At 56.0% G+C, this 26630-nt stretch overlaps 11 protein-coding genes across 11 annotated transcripts; 7 read left to right on the forward strand and 4 right to left on the reverse strand.

Moving 5' to 3' along the window:
* Nucleotides 1–629: 629 nt before the first annotated feature.
* Nucleotides 630–2610, forward strand: SPRG_06476 (hypothetical protein; the record flags this gene model as incomplete). The annotated part of the gene is made up of 2 exons (XM_012345293.1): nt 630–1048; nt 1080–2610. 2 exons carry the CDS (start codon nt 630–632, stop codon nt 2608–2610), a joined length of 1950 nt encoding a protein of 649 aa, XP_012200683.1.
* A 1330-nt stretch (nt 2611–3940) lies between these two features.
* Nucleotides 3941–4555, forward strand: SPRG_06477 (hypothetical protein). The gene has a single exon (XM_012345294.1). It carries the CDS (start codon nt 3998–4000, stop codon nt 4442–4444), a length of 447 nt encoding a protein of 148 aa, XP_012200684.1. The 5' UTR covers nt 3941–3997; the 3' UTR covers nt 4445–4555.
* Nucleotides 4556–6798: 2243 nt separating this feature from the next.
* On the reverse strand, nt 6799–8125 carry SPRG_06478 (hypothetical protein; the record flags this gene model as incomplete). Its single annotated transcript, XM_012345295.1, has 6 exons — nt 6799–6860; nt 6911–6994; nt 7040–7232; nt 7281–7401; nt 7450–7511; nt 8021–8125. The coding sequence occupies 6 exons, from the start codon at nt 8123–8125 to the stop codon at nt 6799–6801; spliced, it is 627 nt and encodes a 208-aa protein (XP_012200685.1).
* Nucleotides 8126–9002: 877 nt separating this feature from the next.
* SPRG_06479 (hypothetical protein) lies at nt 9003–10823 on the forward strand (the record flags this gene model as incomplete). Its single annotated transcript, XM_012345296.1, has 1 exon — nt 9003–10823. One exon carries the CDS (start codon nt 9003–9005, stop codon nt 10821–10823), a length of 1821 nt encoding a protein of 606 aa, XP_012200686.1.
* Nucleotides 10824–11303: 480 nt separating this feature from the next.
* SPRG_20146 (hypothetical protein) lies at nt 11304–11627 on the forward strand (the record flags this gene model as incomplete). The annotated part of the gene is made up of 1 exon (XM_012345378.1): nt 11304–11627. One exon carries the CDS (start codon nt 11304–11306, stop codon nt 11625–11627), a length of 324 nt encoding a protein of 107 aa, XP_012200768.1.
* Nucleotides 11628–12459: 832 nt separating this feature from the next.
* SPRG_06480 (hypothetical protein) lies at nt 12460–14392 on the forward strand (the record flags this gene model as incomplete). The annotated part of the gene is made up of 2 exons (XM_012345297.1): nt 12460–13677; nt 13704–14392. 2 exons carry the CDS (start codon nt 12460–12462, stop codon nt 14340–14342), a joined length of 1857 nt encoding a protein of 618 aa, XP_012200687.1. The 3' UTR covers nt 14343–14392.
* A 1500-nt stretch (nt 14393–15892) lies between these two features.
* SPRG_06481 (hypothetical protein) lies at nt 15893–17695 on the forward strand. The gene has a single exon (XM_012345298.1). The coding sequence runs from the start codon at nt 15920–15922 to the stop codon at nt 17618–17620; it is 1701 nt and encodes a 566-aa protein (XP_012200688.1). The 5' UTR covers nt 15893–15919; the 3' UTR covers nt 17621–17695.
* A 720-nt stretch (nt 17696–18415) lies between these two features.
* Nucleotides 18416–21022, reverse strand: SPRG_06482 (hypothetical protein). The gene is made up of 13 exons (XM_012345299.1): nt 20843–21022; nt 20554–20799; nt 20402–20509; nt 20173–20352; nt 19997–20128; nt 19777–19934; nt 19510–19735; nt 19305–19463; nt 19173–19261; nt 19072–19129; nt 18816–19016; nt 18566–18766; nt 18416–18520 (listed from the first exon to the last, which is right to left on the reverse strand). The coding sequence occupies exons 1-13, from the start codon at nt 20996–20998 to the stop codon at nt 18455–18457; spliced, it is 1980 nt and encodes a 659-aa protein (XP_012200689.1). The 5' UTR covers nt 20999–21022; the 3' UTR covers nt 18416–18454.
* A 581-nt stretch (nt 21023–21603) lies between these two features.
* On the forward strand, nt 21604–22275 carry SPRG_06483 (hypothetical protein; the record flags this gene model as incomplete). Its single annotated transcript, XM_012345300.1, has 1 exon — nt 21604–22275. The coding sequence occupies exon 1, from the start codon at nt 21664–21666 to the stop codon at nt 22273–22275; it is 612 nt and encodes a 203-aa protein (XP_012200690.1). The 5' UTR covers nt 21604–21663.
* Nucleotides 22276–23456: 1181 nt separating this feature from the next.
* Nucleotides 23457–24771, reverse strand: SPRG_06484 (hypothetical protein). The gene is made up of 4 exons (XM_012345301.1): nt 24650–24771; nt 24163–24602; nt 23956–24105; nt 23457–23906 (listed from the first exon to the last, which is right to left on the reverse strand). Exons 1-4 carry the CDS (start codon nt 24741–24743, stop codon nt 23595–23597), a joined length of 996 nt encoding a protein of 331 aa, XP_012200691.1. The 5' UTR covers nt 24744–24771; the 3' UTR covers nt 23457–23594.
* Nucleotides 24772–25418: 647 nt separating this feature from the next.
* On the reverse strand, nt 25419–26115 carry SPRG_06485 (hypothetical protein; the record flags this gene model as incomplete). Its single annotated transcript, XM_012345302.1, has 3 exons — nt 25890–26115; nt 25645–25834; nt 25419–25588 (listed from the first exon to the last, which is right to left on the reverse strand). Exons 1-3 carry the CDS (start codon nt 26088–26090, stop codon nt 25419–25421), a joined length of 561 nt encoding a protein of 186 aa, XP_012200692.1. The 5' UTR covers nt 26091–26115.
* Nucleotides 26116–26630: the final 515 nt, after the last annotated feature.

Raw genomic sequence — 26630 nt, forward strand, 5'->3', positions numbered from 1 at the left:
CCAGTTTGAGGATTTCGTACGGCAGCGCGTTCGGGCCAGGCGACTTGCGGCGCGCTGCTTGCTGGATGCTTTCGTAGAGCTCCGAGGCCAGTACCGGCGCCCCGAGGCGCTGGGCCATGTCAGTCGGGAGGCGCGTCTTGATCGTGGAGTCCAGGAACTGGTCGACCTCGTGGGCGTCCGGTCCATCTTCTGCGGCGTAGAGCGACGTGTAGAACCCGTGTAGGACCTGCGAGATCTCCCGCGGCGTGGTGCGAGCCTGACCGGTGGCGTCGCGCATCTGGTGGATCGAGTCCGGTCCCAGCTTCTTGATCGACGGAGACCGCAAGTGGTACTTGGTGCATCGGGCGGCTTCTGCGAGGTGGCGTTTCACCGCCGCTTCCGTCTTGTGCTCTTGAACTTGGGCATTGTGTTCTTCGAGACGCCGCTTGATGTCGAGGATGGCTTCGATGATGGCTTGGCACGGGTGGCGGTTCAGGTCCGCCAGCGCGACGGCGAGCTCAATATGCGCTAATATGGTTGCCTGTCGGTTCAACGCTGCAAAAACATGCATCGGAGCGTTCTTTTTAGCCAATCAGAAGCCGGCGCCACCGACTCGACGGCGCGTATCAATCCCATTTCCCAAAAGTCCGATGGCCTGCCATCCTGGACCGTGGCTCGCGCGCTTCGCCTCGGTCGTGGCCGTGCCACCCGTGCCCCGCCTCGCGACGCTGCGCCGCCACCTCCAGGCCGGCGACGTGGCCCGCGCGCTCTCGCTGCGGTCGCCCACTGCGGCCACCAAGCTCGATGTGCTCACCGACTTTGTCGCGCAACTCGATGCGCTCAACCCGGCGCTCGCGCAAAAGACCGCCGCGTTCTTCATCCAGCGCGACGTGCACCTTGCGCCAACGCTTCTGCGCGCGTACGAGACGCTCGATGTCACCTTGCCACCCGCCGCGCTCAAGGACATGCTCATGGCGCTCTCGCAGGCCAACGAAACCCGCGCCGTACTGCAAGTGCTGCAAATGGCGCAGGCGCGCAAGATGCACGTGCCGCCCGAGGCGCTGCTGCAGTGCTTCCTCGCGTGTGAGCCGAATGACGAGCATGGCCCGCGGGACCCGCGCCCCGCTCGTGCCGCCGCTGCTGGCGCTACTGCAGCAGCAGCGCGTCGACGTGAGCTACCCGTCGCTTGGCGCGTCCATCGTCCGCGTCTGCCTCAAGCTCGATGCGATCCCCGAAGGCCTAGCGATTGCCGACGCGCTGTACCACACGCTGCCACCGCCGCTCGCCAACCTCGTCGACAATTTGCGTGCGCTCCACGCGTATCCGGATTTCCAAAGTCTCTGGGTCCAGTTTGCCTTGTGCCACAACAAGGACGTGGCCGAGCCGCTCTTTCAAGCGCTGCAGAGTTCGCCCATCGCGCTGCACGCGTCGGCCAAGCTCCTTAGCGGCGTGGCCTCGGCGCTCTTCCGCCAAGGCAAGCACGGACTGGCGTGCGATGCGGTGGCGGCGGCCTTGCTCGAGGCGCCGGTGCCGTACCACGTCTTTGCGACGGGCTTCAGCGGCATGACGGTCTCGTCGTATGGCCTCGCAACGCTCCTCGAACTTCTCTGGTCCGCGATCGAGTCTGACCGTATCGAAGACGCCGCCAGCCTGCGTCACGTGGACGCCGCGATCCGCGCCTGCTTGCGGCACAATGACGTGGCAAGCGCGCTGCGCTTGTACGCCTATCTGTCGAAAGACACGCCGCCCGAGCCGTCACGGTACACGGCCACGATGGACTACCTCGCGCGCGCGCCGGTCGAATGCCATCACCACCTCCTCGCGTTCCTCGTACACCGGCGCACGGACACGGCCATGGCCCTCTTCGACAGCCTATTCGCGGCAAGTGTTCCCATTACGCCCAAGACGCTCAAGGACATGGTCATGGCCGTCCACCGGACACCGGGGCACGTCGTCGCGCTTCTCGAGTACGCTTTCTCCCATCGTGTGGCACTGCCCGTCGTGATGGCGACGACGATCCTCTCGAAAGGCGGCAAGGACGACCACGACGTTGTCGACGCTATCTTGAACCTCATGGAGGCCGACTTGATTCCGACCAATGGCATCGTGCTCGGTGCCACCGTGCCTGAGCACGACACGGCGTCCCACGCCGCGCAGCGGGCGCTAGCGCTCGGTCGCCGCCAGCTCGACCGTATGCTGGGTGACACCACCGCGTCACACCCAGTCGATGTCACAGGCATCGTCGGGTTTCTTGTGCTGCACGAGCCCGAGATCGGCATGGCGCGCTTTCGGCAGTGTGCGGCCGCGTCGATGGTGCTGACGCCGCGGACGCTCGTGGCGCTGCTGCGACACGCGGCGACGACCGTCGACGACGTCAACGCGCTCGTCGGGTATGCCAAGGCGACGCAGTGTGTGCTACCTGGTCACATTGTCGGCGAGGTCCTCGACAAATTCGGGCCGGCGACCGTCCACTGCCTCGTCGATTTGATGGCGTCGCGCATGGTGACGCTCAACCGCCACGGCCTGCGGTCCATTTTATATGCGTCGCAGGACCCGGTCCTCGTGCAAAAGTGCATGGAGCTCGGTCTCGAACGCGGGTTCGACTTGCCACTGCACCTTCTACACGCTTAGGAGGTCGTAATCTAGTTTTCTGAAATTTATGTAGCGTAGAAAATATTCGACTCGTCCATGCTGCTGTATTTCCCGTCACCGGCAGCGCACGGTGGCGCCAGGAGCCATGACAGAACAAGCGTGCGAGATGGACGAGATGGACGATATCGTCGCACGGCAGTATGCTTGCGCACAGCTTTAGCTGGACAAGCACAACGACGCGAGAAGGACAGAGCGAGCTACAGTGTACTACCTCGCACGTGCCGGACAGGATGACGCATTGTGGTGCGAACACACGACGACTCGCTATACGCTATAGGCTCGTGGGCGAAACCCTGTCGGTGGGTGGTGGTCGGACGGAGCAGCGTAGTTTGACCGAGTACACAGTACGATCTTGGCGCGAGAAACTGAGTCCGACCCCGTATACAGCGACAGCCTCTCGAGTGGCGACCTTGCCAAACGTCAAGAGAGTGGGCCGCACATCTGAAAGATGTACCGTGTGCCACGCAAGGGTCAATATAAAACAATGACCCTTGCTTGGCCACGTCAAATGCAAGTTGATGCTGCACGGACGTCGCCGTCGTGGGTGCCGCCACATGTGGCCTGTCCAAAATCTGGGCCAAAGCTCAATTTCTGGCAAGACGGCGGATGTGGCTGCGCGCCAAGCGCGTGGTGCAATCCTCCCAAGCAGCCCACACTGGATTTTCGTGCATTTCTGAGACGCGAAATGATCGCTTCAACCATCGCCGACCTACACGGTAGGTTCAGACGACGACAGCCAGCTCATGTGAAAGGGCCTGCAAGGCGAGAAGCCGGCGAGAACTGTTGAGTAGCCCGTGTCCTCTGCCGCAACTGCGGACCCAACTGCGCCGATGGCAGCACTCTGTCATCGGTGGACCTCCCCAAACATACTTGCTGATTGGTGCAAAGTCAAAATTGGGACCAATCACAGCGCATCGAACTTTCGTCGGAAAATTCGAATCCGGGACCTCACACATCCAAGCGCTCGTTTTCAGAACCCTGGACGAGCTGTCTCGGTGCTGAAGCTGGTATGGAATAACGTCGTGTCCATGGTTCTCGAAGGTCTTATGAACACGCATGGCAGCCATCCTACTAGCTAAACCTGGATGCTTTCTTCTGGTAGTAGAGTATGCTTTATCAAGTGAGCAGCGCCAGCCTTGGCGCATCGGGGCCGTCTTGCCAGGCGCTAATAGCGTTGCAGTCGGTAAAGCCTCTCGTCGCACTCGCTTCGTCGTGGTGGGTCGTGCGGCAGGTGCCAGCTCGGAACACGCCAGCTGGAAGCGAAGATCGAAGACGACGGGCCCCCTTTTTGTCACGATCGCGATCTTGCCCTTTGGTCAAGTCCCGTTGGGGTTTATTTGAAGTTTTGCGACGTTGAAGGCAGAAGATGTTCCAATCCCCGTCCACCGAGCCGCTCGCGTCGTCGTCGTTCCCGCCGACGCTCACGCGCGCCCAGAGCTTCCTCGATGCGCGCGCCGCCTTGGACGAAGGCAAGCGCAACCGCAGCCTCTCGGACCTCCAAGTGCGCGGCGGCGTCTTTCGGCGCGGCCCGATCGACTACAATGGCTGCGGCGCCTTCCTCGGCACCGCCGATGGCCGGAAGCGCGAGAGCCGCTGCGGCAACTGCGGCGACTTTGACCATATTACGGTCGACTGCACACTCCTGACGCTGTCGCCCGATGCGAGCGCGCCACCGCACAGCTACATCCAGAAGGAGCGCCGTCGGTCCAACTCGCTCCTCGAGATGTGCAAGGAAGAAAGCGACAAGCTCGCACTCGAGCAAGGCCCGAGCCACACCAAGGTGGATGCTGACGACCCGCTGGCGATCGCGTGAAGGCCGCAGCCCTCTTGTTTTATTTAATTTCGTATCCCACAACGGCGCGTCGTCGGTCGCGCTGGGCGTACACTGTATTGGCCACCGTTTTTTAAATTAATCATCTTTTGCTCTAAATCCTGGTGCCTCGAGATTTCTTGTGGCCTCCGCGGGCACGTTCCCAAGCTACTCCACGTGGCAATGGCGCTACCTGTTCGACTCGGTGCGATCTGGATCTGATTTTTTCATCCGGATAGCCCGCCACGTTCAAACAGAAGGATCGTCCGGTCGTACATTATTTGCCACGTATTACACAGCAGTAGCAGCGACGCATCACTCGTATTCAGCAAGCAGCTGCAGCACTGGTAGGAAGCAAGCATGGGTAGCAAGAAAACAAGCGTCGGTCCTTGTGTCTTGCATCGATGTGGCACCGTACCCTCGCCGTGATGGGCACGGCGCATCATGGCCACGGCAATTGAAAGCGTGAGCATGCGATTGGCGCTGAGTTGGAGGTCTCTCGACTGCAGTCACTCGATGGGCCAAGTACATTGCAAACCTTCCAAAAGACAATGAACAATACATGTCGCAGAAAGTGCCACGTCATGGTTCTCGAAACGCCTGATGCAATAGCTGTCGTTGCTTTCTACAATCTTTAGCTCCCATCTCTCCAGTACAGAAGGAGAGAAAAGTGATGATTTCCGTTGCTCGATGGACCATCGACCGCGTATTACGGCGTCTTTGCAGCCTTGCCGACGACAACGAGCAGCGACACGAGGGTTCTTAGTGGCCTCGCATGGAGCACGACATGGCGTCCCAAAGCCTCTGCATGTTGAAAACACTGTCATTACACCATTTTTGGCTGCTACAACTGCCTCGCACCGGTCCATCGATTGTCCCGACTTGGTGTCGCTGCCGCATCTCGACAAGTCCGTAGCCATGTGCGATGCTGCATGTACTGGTCCCCCATTGTGCGAGCCGCACGTCTGCGAATCCACATCCAGAACGTGCTTTCAAACCGTCTGGGTTAAAGCGCGTTTGTTCCAGAAAGTGGATACCAATATGGGCAGTGGACGTTGCACTGAAGACCCATTTCGACGTATTTACCATCTGAAGCTCATTTGAGCCGTTGGTATGACGTCGTTGTAGCACTTGGACTTGTTTCATTCCTGTTAGTGACCATCCTGATTATCCGGATCCGTATAAAGATACGTAAACACGATCGGCAACAGCGACAGGTGGATGCAACGATTGGCGGGAAAGATTGAAGCCACGCTAGACAGCAGCTCTTCATAATCACATCATCCGTCTTTGAGAGCGTCCTGCCTTATTATTTGAGGCATGCGGTCGCATTTTGGGCTCGCATGTTCGCTTTCACTTGTCGTGTCTGCGCTGCGACTGCGACGTGGACCTCATCACGGCAGTTTATTCACAGGCAGATCACTTCCGTGATCCACGCGAGTTCTGAGTGACAAGATGGTGACGAGGCGCTGGCGCCGGCAAAGTTACGCATTCGGATTGCTGGGAACAACAGCGTCGCGCCTCAACAAATGGGGCGCGAGATGGTAATCTCCCCTTACATAGTGAGCCCCACCTCGCCCTTTTACATGATTTTTTCACTTGTTTGCGCGGTTGTGATCGACGTACACAGCGTGCTCGCCTTGTGGCATACAAGGACTGCGACGCATTCCAAGCACTTCAAACTCTAAACTGCAGCAGGACGATGCACTTTTATGCCTCCATTTAAACAGCATCCAGGAAGGGAAACCGCTCGCCGTCACGTGACAGGACTTTGCGTGCATTCTTGCGACTTGATGTTTGCGAACAGCCGTGGTGCCGTCCATGTTGTCCAAGGCGGGCCTCGCATTGCCGGACGTGGGTCGAGTTGCGTCGTGTGTGCTCTTCGTTGCACCGTCTTTGCCCGTCGGCCCTTGCAAGGCTCCAGAGCCACCGGTGCCGGTCCGACGTTGTCCGAAAATATATAAAAAGAGCCATAACGAAGCGTCTGCCGCCAGTTGAAGTTGAAGGGAGAAGGCTGTTTCAACGTTGCTGCTGCTAGCTTAATAAAACGTGCACTCACAATTCATGTCCAATCGGCCAACGCGAGCGACGGCGCCTTTGCCCGTGACCGCGTCCATGGTCGCACACGACGCTGCGTTGCGTGGAGGGCATCCGACGAGCTCGTTTCTCAGGGTTTCACCCCTAGCAGCTGCCAAGCTCCCCGCGTCGCCCAAGTTTCGAGGCTGCCACACCTGTCGCGAGCCGTCCCACCGATCCATCGACTGCCCGTGTCTTGGTTTTATTCCAAACTAAACTGCGAAGAGCTCCCTTGCAGAGAGCGAAAGCTGCGCACCAATCAATAAGTCTGCTTCATGCGCTTACTCCTTGATAAGTACTCCAATAAAAAGGAGGAGGAGCACATAAAACTTATCAAGAAGACCTATGCATGACAATATGCGTCGAGTGCCATGACAGCAGTAGGACACGTACCTCGGGGCGCACTGGACAAAGCCAGGCGTCGGTAGTCGTCGTGCAGTGTGCACCGGTTGAACGACGGCATCTGCTCGTTGGTACCTACAAGCCACTACACATTGTCCATACTGTACAAAGTGAGCGTACCAGGAATACATCCTGTTGGTGCGCTGTCGGCGCAAGCAAATCGAGTGCACACTTCGTTTAGAAAGAGTTCATAGAGAGGCGTGAAGACACAAGTGTCGGCGATCTCGACGCACATGGAGCGACAGGGCGGCAGCGGTGCGTTCGGGCACGCATTGTTTGCTGCTGCCCACGAAAGGCAGTTGAATTTGTTTACCTATATACATGCAGAGGATGACAATGACAATTGTGTACACTGAAGTACCAGGCCACGACAGCCAGGCGTGTCCTTAAACTGATACGCCGACCCAAACACACCGAGACGCGCGACAGACGCATCCAGATCTTCGCACACGCCTTGCTTTTCGAGCTGCGACGTTGCATTCCTAGCCATCACAAACGTCATGTCGATACCACTAGCGAAGGCGGCGCACCGCGTGTACCCGACAATCGGGTCGGGCAAGGCGAGTCCGTTGAGCGTTGCGCAGTGTTGGAGCTGCCAGCAGGTCGTACACTGCGAAGCAACGTAGTCGCCAATAGCCCCCGAAGCGGCAGAGGCGTTCGAGCTCCAAGTGACGATGCATACGAAGGCCGCCACCCTTGAGCCCCCGCATCGAGTTGCTGATGTCTTCTCGTAACGGTTAACCAAAGTCTGTATTTGACCAGGTATTTGACACTGTATTTGGATGAAAACAGCGTTTTCTCTGTTTTAAAACACTGTTTCTCTGTCTTTTAACCCTCCAAGACCTAAAGGCGGACAATCTTCTTTAGTTCTGTACAATTCTTGGGCGAGTGTCTGAGTGTCTTTGATGGATGCATCGCACAACCACCGCCTTGAAAGACTCTAAAACTAACCAAGACGAGCTTGTCGCTGCTGCCTCTGTTGACCAAATTAGTCGAGACGACAAGTGGTCGCTGTCTACATTCGATCGAGGCGATGGTGATATCGCCGTCGACCACGGTCTCTCGGCGATGAAAAACATGCTGCGGGTCACCAATACGTACCTCACTCGAATCGGGAATGCGCAGTACGGTCTGCTCTTCTACTGGTTTGTGTCCCGCGCCGGTCGCCGGTTTGTGGCCCACAATTTTCGAACGATCGTTGTTCATATTGAGAGGGACAAAATCACGCGTCGGTCGTGCTACGTGCCGATGCACTGGGTCCATGTCGACGGCGACTATGTCGGTACCCTGTCTTCCGCTAGTGATGTTGTAAGAAGTCTGAGCCACGCAGTGTGCTGTACCGTGGCACGGTCGGAGATGTGTGTAGTAGAATGCAAATATGAAAGTGATATTGTTCGTTATGTAAGCTAGACCAGTGGTAATATGTGCATAGTAAGTAGTCTTGTTGGTCTAGATCGGGAGCCGCTGTGTGATTTCCAACAGATGTCTGGAGCAATGCTTGGATTGTCTTCTTGATCGGCCGTTTGGAGCGACCTTGAAAGCTGCTCCATATGAACGCGCGACGCTAGGACGGGCTGGACGACTTGGTCTGGTACCAAATGACGATTTGCTTGCTGTCGGCGACCACACTCTCTTCGCACGGCCACGATCTGATTTTGAAGGAACGAGAGCAAAATTAACCGTGAATTAGTCGGCGCCGGTGCGCAGGCCCTGTCTCAACCAGTGTCCAGTCTATCGCCGCAATAATGTCAAGGTACAAGTCATAGTTCCAACCATTGAATACAGCAAATATACAGTGTTCTGATCCCTGAACGAGGCAAGTGTCATCGACCACCGCCATCCTGTCGGATCACAGCCGAGCGCCAGGAGGAATACTATGGGCTTCATCGTTCGACTGCAATGTATAATGAAAGTGTGTCGAGGCTATGTTTACCTTTGATAGCGAAACGTGTCAAGAAAAGACCCATCCAAATTCAGCGTGTGTCATTGTGCGCGCTCCATGGCCCGCATTCGCGCTGCTCCACGAGCGGCCCCCCGATGCCATCCATCATTCCCACCGACGCTATCCCAACGTCGACATAGTATGAACCACGGCGCTGTCTTGTCCAACCTCTGCCTCGCCTTAGCGACCGTCGTCGCCTTCTGCACGTACTGCCTCCACCAAATCGCCAACTCGGTCGTCTACCTCGGCTTCAACGCACACATGTTTGACTCCTATCAGTGGCACGTACCCGTCTTCACGCTCCTCGAAGCATCGTCCTCGCTACGCTCCAACACGTCCCACGCACCTACAATCGGTACCGTCTCGCTCAGCGATCTCTTGTATAAAGATTGCGGCATCCGAGACACCGTGTGCGCCGATGCTTTTGTTCCAGAGACCAATCAGATCTGGTCCCACATTGGGCTCGCATTCTGCCAGATTCCAGATTTTAAGACGCCGCGCTTTCAGGACGCATCCGAGGACATTCGTTTCCAGCACGTCAACAGTCTCAGTGGTTGGAACAAGGCGCTCGTTCAGTACTATATTCCCGGGTACGCCACAGCAATCACGTGCATGGCACGGCGAGCAAGCATTTCGATCAATGGCGGCGCGAGCCTCGTCGACACGCTAGCGTTTTGCAGTCACCGGGCATATGATCCGAAATGGCGCTGCGAGAATGACGTGCCACTGGACACACCCGTCTATGTGCTACAGCTCCAGAAGGCGACAGCCATCTATTTGGGATCACTGCACATGCGCGACGTCTATTTGAACGGCGGAGCGACTGCTGTCGCTCGCAGCGACCGATATCGGCACGTCTTGCTTGGTCCGATTCCGTCGGTCGACGAGTACCAGGTTGGGATTGTGCAAGCCAGTACGCCGTGGGATATTCTGTGTGCATCGCGCTGCTACGACTACAACCCGAGTACGCGCCTTGGGTGGCTTCTGGAGTTGCAAGGCCGCGTCAGTCTTCGCTGGAAGAGCTCGTTTCTCATGCTCACAAACGCCATCTTTCTCTGGTGCGCGATTGCGTACTTTGCGATTCTTCAAAAGCTGTTTGTGAAACAGAGCCAAATTAGCCTCGTGGCCGTGTGTCTCTCGAAGAACGTGGTCGGGATTTCAATACTTTTTGTCACATTTTGGGGCAACAGCAATTTGCAGACGCTCACAACGTACTTTTCGCAGAACGATGTCACCTCCACCGAGGCAATGATCCTTCGACTCTGTGGCCCTGCCCAAGTCGCTTCGATTGTTGGTATCATGACGGGGCCGTTCATACAACTGTGCTTCACGCCTCGCGTCGTGACGCAGACGTGGCTGCTCACGCTCTTCACGCTCCTCAACTGCGCTTTGATCTTTGTTTTGGAAGAGTTTGTGTTTCCGTCGATGAACAAGAGCGTCCCCGGGCGGTGCGACTACGCGTCATCGACCAACTGCATTCACTTGACGGCGATTCCGCAGACGTACTACCTCTCGGCGGTCGTGGCAACTGTCGTTGTTGTCGTCGCGGTCGCAACGATTCATCTTCACGCGCGCTGGCTTCCCGACACGGTATCCGTGCCGCCGACGCACTCAATGATGCAGTACCTCTGTGTGCAAGACCTTCGAGACTTCGCTACATCAGGCCGCGGGTGTGTCTTTTATAACGTCCATGGCGATATCGTCATCGACCATGGTCTCTTGGTGATGAAGAACATGCTGCGGGTCACCAATACGTACCTCACTCGGATCGGGAATGCGCAATATGGTCTGCTCTTCTATTGGTTTGTGCCCCGCGCCGGTCGTCGGTTTGTGGCCAACAATTTTCGAACGATACTCGTTGTTCATATTGAGAAGAACAAGATCACGCGTCGGTCGTCCTACGTGCCGATGCACTGCGTCCACGTCGACGGCGACGAAATCTATGCCACAGGCTTTTGTTAATAATGTCTCGTGCGCTGGTACTGTGCTCGGTGGGTTTAATTTTAAAGGCGATTGCGAGGCAGCGTGATCGATCTCGCAGAATCACGTGACCGCGTGTGCATTTGTTTGCGCGAGTGCATGGCGATGTACCCCGCATTTGCAGCGCCACTAACCTCACCGCGCGTTGAGTGGTGCCCTTATGGGCCCACGTACTTGGCGGACAATCTGATTGGATATTTTTCCGTCGAAGCGAGCGCGGTACCTCATAGTGTCGTGCACTGATTGGTAGACCCCTCTCTGGGCGCCCAGATTTAACAGGATCCATCAACTTCAACGCACGACTTCGAAGGAATGTCGGAGGTCGTGCCACGTCACAGATCGTGGAATATGAAACCACCATATGGTCGAAGGTTTGAACGATAACTCTCGACTGGCGCATTTCGCATTCGTCATCGCACGATACCAGCACCCAGCGACTCGACGAGCCTGAAAAGATCAGAAATGCCGCAGCCAGACACCGCATCTCTGCTTCGCCCCAAGACGTATAGCGGCGTCATGTTTGCAGCCGTGTTGACCAAGACGGCGCAAGATGACACGGCGCTATATGGCGGCATTTCGCTCTACGACCGACAGACCGCGTGGACATGCGAGACCGCATCCAGCACTCGCGTATCGTCCGTGCAACAAAACCCGAGTGCCTACACCAAGCCGCCACACTTTCATACCAAGCCGCCACGCTTTCATTGCTGCTACAACTGCCAGGAATCGTCGCATCGGTCAATCGACTGTCCGGAGTTGAAAAATCTGCCGGGGTGGGAGGGTTAACAAGCGCGAATAGTTGGTATTTAATATTTAGAGCGAGAAGCAAAAATCTCATATAATTGCAAGAGTACATCCATTCATGTTCCTAGCCCGTTTGAAAGGAGCCAACGTCTCTAACAACCGCCCCCAAGACATGTACTGCGTTCGTGGTATAGCAAGCATAGTAGTCCATAAAAGATCAGCTCGTACCGGTTCTACTTTCATAGCAGTCCTTTTCAGCCTCTTGCTTGCCACGACGTCGAACAGAGTACGAAAACTTCGCTGCATACTGGCCGAGCTTCACCTTGGCGCATTCCATCCATGGTATCGACGGGTCTGTCACTACGACGGCGCATATGGGTCGCCAGGAGGAGATCACGCCAATATCTGCACCAGCTCTGTCCAGCACCGTTTCAACTGCCATCGCAGAAAAGACCTGCTTTGTGGCTAGAAAATAAGCTCGCGCGGTGAAAGGACACCGAACGGAGCGAGCGACACAACGACCCCCATCGATAGCCACAATGTACGTGCGTCACACGTTGATGCCGTGGACTTTATACGTTCTATCTATTTTGCCGCACACGTAGATATGCGTTCGTTTTTAAATCAACGCGAATATGCTTCTACTAGTGTACAACTAGTACACAGAGATCCGCTTACTGCCAAGGACGCTAGAGGTCTCAATGGCGCAGTATCGAGACCTTTCCCAGCGTGCTGCAGCGCGAAGCAAGGATGTACAGAGGGTACCTCTGCTCTTTTTCGAGCTGTAACCAATACGCATATATCTTGTGAAACGACAACGTCGACCAAAATACACATTAACGCTAACCCACCACGTCCGGAGGTGTCCCTTGCGATGCCGCGCATCAACGTTGCGTCCACGACGTCCTTGAAGCGCCAAACGCTACGCCGTGCGCTGCGGATGGGGCAAGGCGCCATCTTGTCCAACCTCTGCCTCGCGTTCGCGACAATCGTGGCGTTCTGTACCTATAGCCTCGAGCAAATCGCCAACGCCGACGTGTACATGGGCTTGGTGCACAACGCGTTCGATTCGAATCAGTTCCACGTCCCGGTCTTTACACTGCTGGAAGGAGCCTCGACGCTGCGCCTCGAAGGCACAACTCAAATTGCCCGCGGCTCGATCTCTCTGAGCCACCTCTTGTACCACGCGTGCGGGATCCACGACATGGCGTGCGCGACCGCGTTTCTTCCAGACACGAACCAGATCTGGTCCCACATTGGGCTCGCATTCCACCAGATTCCAGATTTTGAGACTCCGCGCTTTCAGGACACATCCGAGGACATTCGATTCCAGCACGTCAACAGTCTCAGTGGCTGGAACAAGGCGCTCGTTCAGTACTATATTCCCGGGTACGCCACTGCGATCACGTGCATGATACGCCGGGCCAACTACTCGATCAATGGTGACGCGAGCCTCGTCGACACGCTAGCTTTTTGCAGTCACCGGGCATATGATCCAAAATGGCGCTGTGAAAACGACGTACCGGACGATACGCGCTTCTTCCTCTTCCAACTCCGCATGGCCGAGTCCGTCTACTTGGGCTCATTGCTTATGCGCGACGTCTATTTCAACCCTGGAGCCACGGCAACCGCGGTGCGAGGAGCACATGGCGACACGACTCTTGGTCCCGTTACGGCCGTCGACGAGTACCAAGCGGGCGTCTTGCAAGCGAGCGCGCCGTGGGACGTGCTGCCCGCTTCGCGCTGCTACGACTACGACCCGAGTACGGGCCTCGGGTGGCTCTTACAAATGCAAGGCCGCGTCAACGTACGCTGGGCCTGCAGCTCCATCTTGCGCATGAACACGATCTTGCTGTGGATTTTGACGGCCTACTACACGACGCTGCAGTGGCTCTTCGCACGGCAGAGCCGCATCTGCCTCGTCGCTGTCTGTCTCTCCAAGAACGTACTTGGCATCACGGTGCTCTTTGTTACGATCTGGGGCAATGCGAATCTGCAGACGCTCACCACGTACTTTGCTCAAAATCCGATTGCGTCGACGAAAACAAACATTTTGGCCCTTTGCGGCCCGCGCTTGTCGCGTCCATTGTCGGTATCATGACGGGCCCGCTCATTCAGCTGTGCTTTACGCCTCGCGTCGTGACCCAAACGTGGCTCCTCACGCTCTTTACATTGCTCAACTGGGGTCTCATTTTTGGCCTCGAAGTGTCGGTGTTTCCCTACTTGAATTTGAGCATACCGGGGCCTTGTGGCTTTGCGTCGTCGACCAACTGCATTCACTTGACGGCGATTCCGCAGACGTACTACCTCTCGGCAGTCGTGGCAGCTGTCGTTGTTGTCGTTGCAGTCGGAACGATTCGACTGCATGCGCGCTGCTTTCGCGACACCTTGCGTGTGCCTCCGACGCACTCGGTGTTGCAGTACCTCGGCGTGCAAGATCTCCGAGAGATTGCCACGTCAGGCCGCGGCTGCGTCTTTCGCAACTTTGATGGAGAGATTGTCGTCGACCATGGTCTCTTGGTGATGAAGAACATGCTGCGCATCACGAATACGTACCTCACGCGCCTCGCGAATGCGCAGTACGATCTCCTCCATTGGTTCTTACCACGCTACGTTCGCTCGGCCCTGGCGCACAAGTTCCGGACGATCCTTGTTGTCCATATTGAGAACGACAAAATCACGCGCCGGTCGTACTACGTGCCGATGCACAGCGTGCATGTTGACGGCGACGCCGTGTGCGGGCTCGGGTTTTCTTAAGGCCACAAATTTCCTAAATCGAAGAGACGCTTAATAAATTAAAGTACGGGGTGCGTAAGCACGCACTTTCAGCAAGAACAACAAGCCATCAACCAGAGATACGCATTACAAATGAGCGCAGACCGGATTTAAAATGAAAAGCTGCAGAAAGGCAGAAAAATGAACGAAAATGCCCGTATTTACCCTTTCCCCGGGAGAGTCAGGCTTCGAGTCCTGGTTCGGGTCGCGTCCGCTCATGTTACCACCCATTTGGGCCTCGCTTACTTTTGGACGACCGGTCTCCATACCCTAAATAGTTTTCCCTTCGATGTCCACCAAAGCGGGCTCCACTCCGAGTTGAGAGTCGACATTTCGCTCTTAAGTACAACAGGCAGTAAAGCCTCGATCCATGACGATATTATCCCCCGCGGACATCGTCTTGCTATGTAGGAACGTCTTTTTCTTCTTGTCGTGACTTCGCAACCACGACCAGGATGGTCTCCATGTCAAATCCATGGCGCACGTCGTGAGGTGTTTCACTCTGAACTGCAGAGATCAGGTCCATGGGTCCAGAGGAAAATTAGAAAGGGTGTTTCGCGCCTGCAAGTTGTCAAAGTGGTCTCTTTAATATATAAGGCGGTCTCGTCCCCTCGGCTAAAGACGCAAGTGCATGGGGGAAACGAACGGGGTTTGTGTTGGGAGGCCGCCGCCCAAGAAGGGACTGGTGGGGGGTTAAAAGAGTGTTGAGTAGCTAAGAGGTTTGGAGCTGGACGAGCTAATTGTATACATGAGCTTGGAAGCTTGATCTTCGATCTCGGCAGTTGCGCCTTGCTATAATAAGAGAGCTGGTTGAGCTGCCGCCAACTTAGCGGTTGGGCCTGGCGGTTCAAGATGCCGCCCTTGCTTGACCTCGGTACAAGAACAACCCAGCGTCATGCGTGCCGCGAATAACTATCCATTTTTCTAACCCGCCCAGCATCCCACGCGGCGGCGGTAATGTCAACATCACGCGCGACGACGATGTGGTAGAAACCAGCGTATACCACTCCGCACCCTGGACTGGGCTCTGCGCCGTGCACGGGGGTCTGGTGAGTATCCCGTTTGTCGTGCGACCTCACCTGACGGTGGCTGAGCCTTGCGCGGCACAACTGCAAGCAAATGACATTGACGCCTCAACGGCACGAAAAGACGAGCGTATGTGTACTGAATTCAATCGCCTAAGCTATCTAGATATCGGTTTATAGCCGTGTGTCCAATGCCATCCTTTCGGATCCAGCGTTACGATCAGCGCTGGGATGGCCGCGTGAGCGGTCTGGCATGGGTGTTGATTCCGTCTCCTGTGACCAATTGAAAAGCAGGATCCTGACAAGGTATCACGATGATACGATTAAGATGGAAATGGCATCGGGCCGAATCGACGAGCGAATCGCACCGCTTGATCTGATGCACGGCAGCGAGGACTCTCTCAGACAGATATTATCGAGCGACCATCGATGGCGAATTCATTTTGGGGATCTTGCGTGCACCAACCAAACAGTCTATTGACACTCGGCTCATTTCCAGACGTGAAACGACTCACTGTGCATTTGGTTCTTGGAATGGGTCGGGTCTCCATCACGCCAACAACATCTCTGCAACGGGGCGCATCGATCGATGACATCCCACGGCGGACGCAGGAGCTCCACCACGGCACTCTCTTGTCCAACCTCTGTGTAGCTTTGGCGACCGTTGTCGCCATTTGCACGCACTATCTCAACCAAATCGCCAACTCGGTCGCCTACATGGGCATGAATGAGCACGACTTTGGCGCTCACCAATGGCACGTACCCGTTCTCACGCTGCTCGAAGCCACGTCTTCGCTACACTTCAACGCGTCTCTCGTCCCGACGACCGGCACCGTCTCGCTCAGTGACCTCATGTACAAGGCTTGCAGTATTCACAACCAAACGTGTGCCAACGCATTTGCGCCCGAGTCGGCTCAGATCTGGAACCTCATCGGCCTTGCGTTTCGCCAGATTCCAGACATTGACACACCTCGCTTCCAGGACGCGTCCGAGGATGTTCGCTTCCAGCACGTCAACAACCTCAGTGGCTGGAACAAGGTGCTGGCTCAGTACTACATTCCCGGGTACGCCACTGCAATCACGTGCATGGCGCGTCGCGTCAAATTCTCCATCAATGGCAATGCCAGCGGCGTCGACACTTTGGCCTTTTGCAGCCGCCGAGCGTACGACCCGAAATGGCGCTGTGAGAACGACGTGCCGCCTGATACACCTGTGTACGTGGTGCAGCTCCAGAAAGCGACAACCGTCTATCTGGGTGCCGTGCTCATGCGCGATATTCACTTGAACCCGGGTGTTACGGCAACTGCGGTCGGTGGTCCGCACGGGCCTGCATCGATCAGCACTGTACCATCCATCGATGAGTACCAAGTCGGTATTTTACAGGTCAGTGCGCCCTGGGATGTGTTGGCAGCGTCCCGCTGCTATGCGTACAGCCACGAGACACGCCTCGGGTGGCTACTGCACGTGCGCGGTCGCGTCAGCATTCGATGGACATGCGATGCCATTTTACTCCCAAATGCCATCACGCTTTTGGGCGCCACCTTGTACTACTGCATGCACCAATGGATTTTTGCGGCCGAGAGCCAAATTAGCCTCGTCGTCGTGTGTCTCTCCAAGAACGTGCTTGGGTTTGTGATTCTAGTTGTCACGTTCTGGGACAACACCAATTTGCAGACGCTCACGACGTACTTGGTGCAAAATGACGTCGAGTCGACGAACGCACAGATTCTCCGCTATTGCGGGCCGGCTCTCGTCGCGTCCATCGTTGGTATCATGACGGGGCCTTGTATTCAGTTGTGCTTCTCGCCCCGTGTCGTGACGCAGACGTGGCTGCTCACGCTTTTTACGCCGCTCAACTGGGCTCTGGTCTTTGCCTTGGAAGCATTTGTCTTTCCGTACATGAACAAAAGTGTGCCCGGGCCTTGTGGCTACGCGACGTCGACCAACTGCCTCCATTTGACAGCAATTCCTCAAACCTACTATTTCTCGGCGGTGGTGGCGGGTGCCGTTGTTGTCGCCGCTGTCATTACGATTTGTCTCCATGCCCGCTGCCTCCCCGAGACGGTACCGGTGCCGCCGACGCACTCGGTGCTCCAGTACCTTGCCATCAACGATATCCGGCACATTGCCACGTCGGGTCGGGGCTGCGTTCTGTCCAACTTTGATGACGACATCATCGTTGACGCTGGCCTCTTGATGATGAAAACATGGTGCGCGTCTCCGACACGTACTTGACTCGGATTGGAAACGCCCAGTACGGCCTCTTGTATCGACTCCTGCCTGCCTCTGCTCGTCGGCGCGCTTCACAAATCTGCCAACTATGCTGGTGGTGCGCATTGAAGCCGACCGCATCACGCGCTCTTCCTACTACGCGTCCATTGGAACCATGGACGCCGATCGGCGCGACGGAACTTGGCTCAAGTGATAGCTACATGCGTCGTTTACTACATTTATCAAAATGCTGTAATATTCCTCTAACACAGACCGTTTGTACCGAAAATGTGGCAACCCGTCACCATGGTACGCAAGTCGCATCGATGAGATCGTTCTGGTGCGCGCCATCCCTCGAAAGACGTTTTACTGGTCTTGCACGATCCGCGAGTAGGGTAAGATCTATTGATTGTCACAGATTCGGGGGACGCCACTTGCTGTGGGCCATGAAGCGCAAGAAGCTGCGGTCGCAGAGTCGATGCAAGAATGCAGATTCAAACCAGAAATGTCGTGGGCACTCGAGTGCTGCTCCATCGAGTCATGGGTAGGCAAGCAAAGGCGTTGGGACTGCGTGGAAGACCTGTCGTGCGCACATGGTGTGTGTTTCGGCTGCCTTGATTTGGCTCGCACGATACCGATGGCATTAAACAACAACAACGTTATTGTAGCCTTCAAGTGTCTGTCTCGGCAAGGGTGCTCTTCCCTCTACGGAGTACCAAGATCGCGCTGCTCTCCAGCGCCACATTCCACAGCTAACGACAAACGAGCTTTTGGCGTCGGCTGTTGTGACAACACATAGGGCGCCCTTGGCTGTGCGCGTCAACTTAGATAGCACCACCACCTGTACAGTTTCTTCGATTACGTGGATGGACTGGCCTGCGCGTATTGGTCGACTTGGGCAAGGAACGCGTCAAGTTTGGCGTCCTACGCATCGTTGTATGCATCAACATATCAAGTTGAGAGCGAAACCGGCTTGAAGAGGCTCGACGCGAGGAACTGCTGCGTCTTGTCGTGCTCGGCTTGGTGCCACTGCTGCAAGATTTGCTGGATTTCGTGTTGGTGGTCGTCTTTCAGCCGCTGGGCCTCGATCGCAAGCGTGTCGCGCTCCTTCTGCGCCACCTTGTAGCGATCGTGCACCTCGAGGCACTTTTGCTTGTACGCATCTCGCTTCTACTGCACTCGGTCACCATCATCAATACCAACGCATGTAGATAGGAACCTTCTCTGCTCTGTGGAGGGCGTGGCTGAGCTTGGACACGTTGGTTTTCAAGTCGTGCTGCAGACTTCGGCGCGCAGAGAGGGCCGCAGCAACGGACTCGTCGAGCTGCTGCTGGAGCTGATGGTGGACGCGACTGTAGTGCTCCTTTTCCATCTGCATGCTCTTGGTAAGCTGGCTCACGTCGTCTTCAAGGTATTCGATCTACATAGTAATGGTATGCCTTCTGCTCAATACCGTAGCGTTATGATTGGTGTACCTTGGCTTTGTACTGCTCGAGGACACTCTGGAGCTCTTGCTGCGTCTCCAATGCGTCGCTACAGAAATGGCAACGATGGATGGGACTTGACATCGACGTACCGATGCTTGGCTTGCAGTGTACGGTACTCTTGCTCCATTTCCTTGTGTTGGGCCCGCCACGTGAGTGTTTCTGCCTTGAGCTTGGCCACCTACATGTTGAACTCGCATCCAGTGGCATAGCCCAGCACACACCAGCTCTTGGTTGGTATTGAACTTGAGCTGCAGCGACTCCTTCTCGCCTTGTAGGCGTTGGCACTTCATTTTTTCTTGCTCGAGATCGAGCACCAGCTTTTGTCCCCGCGTCTCGAGATCTTCTTGCAGCTTGGCGACCTCGAGGTTGCGCTCACTGAGCTATGCACATCTCACGTGAGGAGAAACTCGATGCACGAGTCCATACCTTGGCCTCGAGCTGGCTCAGCGACTCGGCTAAATGCGTGCGGTCACTGGCCGCGGCCATTTGCTGCCGCGCCGACTCGATCTGCCACTCCTTCTCGCGCTTGGCGTAGGCGGCTTCGAGCTGGTCGTGTGCCTGCTGCACGTGGGCCATTTTGTCGAGGTATTGGGTCTCCTTGTCTTTAAAGAGATTTTTTTCGCTCTCAACGTCCAATCGGAGTTCACGGAGTCTACCCAATATTGTCCTGTTCAAGTAGAATAGTGTGCGTACTTGGTGTTGTAGAGCGTTTGGTTGTCGAGCAGGGCGAGATCCTTTTGCTTGAGCTGATCACGCGCCCGCGCTGCGTCGTCGTTGGCGTCACGGAGCTTCTTCTCAAGCTCGTCGCGCTGGATGATGCTTTTTTCGAGGTCGTCGGTCTGGCGCTGGTTCTATGGCAGACGAGACGACCGACATTGTGGGTTCAAGTCCTGTGCTGCCATTCGTTTTGTACCTGGCGCGTCAACGACTTGAGCTCGAGCTCCAGATTCGTGCGAGCGAGCGTCAACTCGGCAATCGACGCGTGGAGCTTTGTGGCTTGCGCCTCGGACGCATGGAAGAGGGCGTGTTTGGCGGTCCGCAGTTGCTACTGTGTGTTGGATTCGACCACATGGTTGTAAAAACAGCTACTTCGAGTTCCGCACGCAACTTTTGGTTTTCCAGCAAAATCGTCTCGCGTTCTTGGTCCAACTTGCGCACACGCTCGACCATGGTCATGTCATCCGCTTTCTCTTCGGCGACCTCGAGCTTGCGCTTGAGGTCCTGCGTCAAAATAGTGTGCGTCGCCATCAAGCTCTCGAGCTCGCTGCCCTACAAAGCATCGCGTCGGACTTCACTGCGAGGCGCGAGCGCGTCGTACATGCTGCATGAGTATCTGCTCGTGCTCGGTCTTGAGGATCTCGTAGTCGCGCCGAGCATGGAAAAACATGTCCCTGTACTTTTCAATGTCCATCTGCAGGCTCTGCACCTGCGTCACAAAATGAGCGCCCTGCTGCGATGGACTACCGGTACCCGTTGGCGGTGCGGCAGCTCGATGTCGTCCTGGATCTTCATCCGTAGCTGGTCGAGGTCTTTGGGCGGCGCGAGGCTCTTCTGTAGCGCCTCAAACTCGCGCGCCTTGGCTTCGAGCTGCTGCTTCCACTTGTGCATGAGCTGCTCGTGCTTGCGGTCGGACGCAACCTTGTGCTCGGTCTCGTTGAGTAGGATGGCGTGCATCTTTTCGCATTTGTCTTCGGCGCGCTGCAGCTCGTGCTTGAGCTATCGCAAGCGTGACGAGGCCACCATGGCCGACGTGACCGACCTTGTCGCTGAGCTCTTGGAGGCTGTCGCGCTCCGCCTTGAGCGACTGGCTCATGGCGACTGTCTTGTGGAGGTCCGTGTTGAGCTGCACGACTTGCTGCAGAAGGTACTCGTACCGGCCCGGCGCTGCCGCCGGCTCAGCCATCGTCGTCGACATGCCGCGATCTTGTCAAGCGTCGTCCACGTATCCGTTTGGTTATCCAGATACGGGTGGCACCCACTTCGATCCTCGCTTGAGTCTTCCCGCGTAATTTATTGAATAAATATGCTCGTGTGACGACACAAGTACTCAAGTAAGGTACCGGGTAGCCAACCCTGTCGACTCCAAGATAGCTTTACTTCCTGGGAGTTGATTATCTTCAGTCCTTTGTCAGGAGCAAAGAAACACTCCAACAACCCTAGCCAACTAGAGATGTTGCTCTGTCGCTACCACCCACACTACGGCCCAAGTCGTTCACAAGCTCTACAGCGCGAGCCGCATCGGCGTCAAGGAGCGACGAGTCGTCTCCGTCACTCTCTGGAAGCGACTTTCAAAATATGTTGTCGATGCAGTTCAAGAATGTCAGAATTACTTGTACACGCTTAAAACACTGGAGGCAGCCGCACTTGAGCGGTTCGCAGATAGAAAGCAGGTCCATGTGCAACTGTACTACCTACCGCGCGAGGCAATACTGTGCGGCCACATGAGGAGTTTCTCAAGCACCACGGCAAATCCAACCGATCAAAATTGTTGGTGGTGGGCTGGCGGTTGCAACCTTTGATCCGTTGCGCCCGACAAATGCGAGTCTGCTGCAGATTGCCGATCCAGTCTCCAAATCGAAGATGTCACAAATCGTCCTTAAGCCGTACAGCTCGGGCCGCGTTGGCTGGAAAGCAAGCGGCCTCGGCGTCAAGGAGTGGCAGATTGCCGAGTCGACGGCCCTCTGTCTCATCACTGATGGCACGTACACCACTGCTATGTTCAACGCTAGCTTGGAAGAGCTCAACGCCGAGTCTTTGTTGCACACGACGCGAACCATGCTGCTAATGCGATTGCAGGTCCAGTGGCCGCTCTGCGGCATCACGTTGGTATGTTTCGCGGGCGCGGGCCTCAGCATCCTGCTGCCCATAATATCCTCCTCCAACATGGACGACGGCCACAGCTTTGCACCCAAGCCGCACGGAACCATGGTGGTTCCGATTGTTCTGACTAGTCTTTGGCTCGTTGCAACCTGTTGCTTGCTGGCGCGCGCGCGCATGCTCATACTGGCGCTCAAGGACCAGCTCGATGTCTACATTGCGCGCATCAACGCCCGTGACAACTTGTATGGCGTTCAGTGGTTGTACCGTGAGATCCGCCACCCAGGCGCGGGCGACAATGAATGCTGGACCGAGCACGAAATCGTTGTCAAGCGGCTCGCGTTCGCGGTTCCCATCGTCAAAGTGGTCGCGTGAGCTTACGAGAGTCATCGTATCAATCAATCATTCAGTCAATCAATCAAACGTGTTCTCAAAGACTGCGTGCGAGTTGGCAGCAGCACTTGGTCGTTGGGAGTGAGCTGCGCACGGAGAGATCCTTATCCTGGTGGACCCCACTCGCCGAGCGATAGCTCGCGTGAGGTCGTACGCAGGCTTCTGAACTCGGACCATCGTTTCCACTATAGATTTACAAAAATCGAATGTCCAGGCTCGTGCGGCCATGTGAACTGAGTCAATGATGTTGTAAACGTTGTGGCGCGCAAGCGAGCCGGTGGGGGCGCCGCAAGGCAGATGACGAGTAGTCCTGGAGTCGACCACTTTGAGCATTGCATAGCAACCTCCTTGCAGTTGTGTCTGGTCACACAGAAAAAAGACATTGTGTCGTACTACCAAATTTCATAATTGATTTCCCTTATTGTCGTTGTGCTCGTGAAGTGGCGAAATCTGGTGTCGACCTCTGAAGTTTACGCCCAAGTTCTTGAGCTCGAATGTTTGGTATGCTGGCCGCTTCCACGAGCGGAAGATAGACTTGGAGGAACTGCTGGACACGAGGTGAGGCTCCTCGAACTTGTGGTTCTTGATCGGACTCATGATACGCTTCTGATGAATGGAGTCGTCACGCTCAGCAACGAAAGCGCACGTACTTGATGGCAAAATTGAAAGTGACAACATCATGGACCAGCTACTTGACGATGGACTTGCATCGAAATTCTAGAAGTGTATCGAAGCAGGTTCCGGCACACGCGTATCTCACTGCACCGATGGGCTTGCCAGCTTTCATTATCATCGCCGCCGCTCACTGCGATAGTGTCGACAGTGACGCCGTGTGTACACTCCCACATACGTCTCGGCTCCAACATGGACGCTAGGTCAAAAATTCTCAAAACCAACCAGCAAGATGCACGACAGGCTCTGTCATCGGTAAAAGCTGCAGAGTTGGCCATTCAGAAACCAAGAGATTAGGTTGCGGAAGAAAACTTAGCACTGCTCAAAAGTAGAGTCCTTGTCGCCCAAAGCACATCAGGGCTGACGATGCGATCTATCATGCGACCATCCCTAGGTTATCCGGAATGGCCCTTTTATCCGTATCATCATATGGGGTGTCGACAAAATGGGCTGGCGCAATGCTGGCGATGATGCACGCGTTCGGGCATGAATGGAAAGGGAGACAATTGAAATAATTGAAATTCAAAAAGCCTAGCTCGGATCAATCTAATCATGGACGGCGGCGCGTGCGACAACGTGTTTCTAGAGTTTGCGGGTATCGTCGTCGTCGCAGCGTGCGTCGAGGGCGCCTACTGCGGACTCCACCGGTGCAAATGGTTGCGGACATCGTCGACGCTGCGGATCTCGGTCAAGAAGGCCGAAATCGAGTCGAGCTCGCGGTCGTCGAGGTCGTCAATGAACGACGAGCACCCGATCGCGTTGCGCGGGTGGAAGAGGTAACTCATGGGCGAGTTGTCGATGATGACGCTTTGCGTAATGTCTCGGTCGATGAGCGAGAGGTCTTTGACGTAGCTGCCTTCGTAGTGCACGCAGTGCTCGCGGAAGAGGCGGAAGCGAATGACCTTGTGGATGTCGAGCTGGTCCAAGAGCGGATCCGCGTACTAAAGACAGCGCCTTATCAATACAGACCTTGGGCACTCGACCACGTACCTTGCTCAAGCTTGCCGTGTACACAACAATCTCGTAGTGTTCCGCGAGCTCGCGCATAAACTCGTCGACGCCGGGCCGCTTGAGGACGTAGACCTGGTGCACGTGGCCTTCAATCTCGACGGGAATGATATAGTCGGGGTTGTGGATCGGCTAGGCACAGATTGGTTCATCCTGCCATCGACTCGTCAATGGAGAGGTATGCTGCACCTTGAACGAGCTGTGCACGAGCGTCTCGTCCAAGTCGAGCACCAAGCACTTTTTGCCTTCGTCGCCCGGGAACGGCGTCGACATGATCTTGCGCACTTCAATGCTCTGGCGCGTCTCGTGGCTCTTCTCGACCTGGTGCTGCTGCTTCTTGAGCATCTGCGCCTGGAGCTGCTGCTGCTGCTCCGGCAAGCCCAGCGCCGAGCAAATGTTGGCAAACAGCTTCGAGATGCCGCCGCTTTGGCCCGCCGACGTGGTCGTCGGGCGCACCTTCGTGTCGACGTGGTGCGACGTGTGCTTGCCATGGCGATCGGTCTGGTGCACGAGGCTCGCCAGCGGCGACGGCGGTTCGGCGGCGCGCTGCTGCTTCTTGAAGGCCTCGGTGATCTCGCCGTCCGGACCATGCGACGTCGTCTTGCGCGAGAAGACGACGGTCTGGAAGGCTACAGATCGCATGAGCCTTTCCATCCTCCTCATCCTCATGGCGTACACGTGGGCGCCGGCGCCTTGCCGTGGCGCGGGCTGTTGAAGTCGCGGGCCGACGGCGCGGTCTGCTGCAGCGTGAGACTGGAAGGGGTGGCCATGGTCGAGGAGCTAAGCAGAGGACGTCTCGTACTGAAGTGAGGAGCGCAAGGCCAACCTCGACCCGGGACCCCATCTTGCCGCTATTAATACCGCAACGGCCGCGTCGGATTGGCTGAAAATTACATCTGTTTCGCACATGATTGGTCCATTTCTCTCAACGGCCCAGTGTCTCAAACAGTGTCTTCAACAGAGTTTATATCGGGGTTCACACCGTCTGCTGGACAGCGTCTCGTGGTGTGCGTGTAGTAGAGCGAGCTGATAGACGAAACAAACTACCTAGGTAGCACACAACGCACTATGGTATGAAGGCAGAGTGCTCACGAGCGATGCCGATATTGCTGCTTCATTTATCATTCATAGACACTGTGTTCAAGCCTTGCAGTGTATGGCGGCATGGACCTGACTCGGCCAAAAAGCAGTGAAAATCACTGTTTGCTGGCGCGCGTTGCCTGGACGCTGGTCCTAACGCATCGAGCAGGGTACTCACAGTGGACCCGCGGGAAGAAGGTCCAACCCCTTGGGTGGTGCTGGGTAGTTGTAGAACCGTCGACACCCATTTTAGACGTGATAACGGGAGGTGAAAGGATCCGCTTTCGGATCAAAATGAAAAAGATATACATCTACATTTCTCGCGGTCTCGTGGCCAAGCAGAAAGAATACTAAGGCCCATGAGGTTATGGCGATGACGTGAAGAGGCGGGTGTCGGCCACACACAAATGGTGTTGCGCGGCGTAGCCGACCATGTCAAAGTTGCTCCGGTGCGACGACTCGAGGTAAAAGCTGAGCTCGGCATGCGCCGCGTAGTGCCGCTGCTGGAGCAAGAGCGTTACATAGCGGTGGGTTCCTAAAAACCAGACACATGCGTGCACGGTACGCGAACCACGAGTGGAAGCGACGCACCCGTCGGCGGCAGAACGGGGAAGTACGACGTGACAATCGTTGGTGTCTCGTGAGCCGCGGCGACGTTGGCGACAAGATAGTGCAGAAACGGTGCATGGGACGCGTTAGCCGGGCTCGGCGCATCCATATCGACCATCATGACGCTGAACCAGCCATCGCCCGTGATGGTATATTCTGGCGCGTCTTCGGCCTATGCGGCAGTGTGAGCGCCCCAACTCGAGCTCGTTTATAATGAGATAGAATACCAGTCGCTTGGGCACATAAGTATTTTCTGCATCGCGACCAACGACCAAGTCGCCGTATTGAATCGTCAGTGAGCCGCGCGTCGCGCAGGGCTGCAACGCTGACGGGGGCGTCCACGGAGACGCGGTGGCGGGCAGCGGCACGAGGAAGCCACGGACGTCGGTGACGGACCATGCAGCAAGGAGTAGCAGACTCGGTCGCATGACGATGCTGCTGCCAGATTTGAACGAAAAATGCCTTGTCTCGGTGCCAACCGAATTTTCAACCATTTTCGAACATTTCCACTGTCTTTTCGAACGCGCTTCGTACACCAGCCGCGTTATACAGCCGCGATTATGTCGTGGGTAGGCGAGAGGCAAACTTGCTACTCAAGGAGCAATAAGGTGACCTTGAGCTAGTGTCCGAGGCAAGATGGAGCCGATGCATTCACATTGCAACGTCAACATATCTACTACAAGGCGTCGCTCCTGCCCACGAAAACATTGAACTCCGCACACGCAGCCAGCTGCCACACACGTAGGAACTCGTGAATGGAACCAAGTGCGCTCACCTACAGGTTTGTCGTTGGATAAATCATGGGGCTTGCGACTGACGCGGCTCGAGCTGAAATTCCAGTCGCCAACCCTAGCCCCAGCAAGAGGGAGAAGCCAACATTCTGGCACCCTGATGATTCCCAGCATTCGTCTCGTAGCGCTTTCGTGCAGGCACTTTGTCTAGTATGCGCATGAGTCTACCATCCAGCG

Source organism: Saprolegnia parasitica (genome assembly GCF_000151545.1).
Source record: "Saprolegnia parasitica CBS 223.65 unplaced genomic scaffold supercont2.22, whole genome shotgun sequence".
NCBI classification, from domain to species: domain Eukaryota; phylum Oomycota; class Saprolegniomycetes; order Saprolegniales; family Saprolegniaceae; genus Saprolegnia; species Saprolegnia parasitica.

Bases quoted from the DNA above. Each gene is read 5' to 3' on its own strand.
- SPRG_06482 (XM_012345299.1), bottom strand. From the start codon at position 20,998: ATGTCGACGACGATGGCTGAGCCGGCGGCAGCGCCGGGCCGGTACGAG. The intron at 20,800-20,842 runs GTCGGTCACGTC...CGCTTGCGATAG, and splicing joins TCCAAGAGCTCAGCGACAAG to CTCAAGCACGAGCTGCAGCG. The intron at 19,017-19,071 runs GTACACCAATCA...ATTACTATGTAG, and splicing joins TCGAGCAGTACAAAGCCAAG to ATCGAATACCTTGAAGACGA.
- SPRG_06477 (XM_012345294.1), top strand. From the start codon at position 3,998: ATGTTCCAATCCCCGTCCACCGAGCCGCTCGCGTCGTCGTCGTTCCCG.
- SPRG_06481 (XM_012345298.1), top strand. From the start codon at position 15,920: ATGGGTCGGGTCTCCATCACGCCAACAACATCTCTGCAACGGGGCGCA.
- SPRG_06484 (XM_012345301.1), bottom strand. From the start codon at position 24,743: ATGGCCACCCCTTCCAGTCTCACGCTGCAGCAGACCGCGCCGTCGGCC. The intron at 24,603-24,649 runs GTACGCCATGAG...TGCGATCTGTAG, and splicing joins CAAGGCGCCGGCGCCCACGT to CCTTCCAGACCGTCGTCTTC. The intron at 24,106-24,162 runs GTGCAGCATACC...ATCTGTGCCTAG, and splicing joins TCGTGCACAGCTCGTTCAAG to CCGATCCACAACCCCGACTA.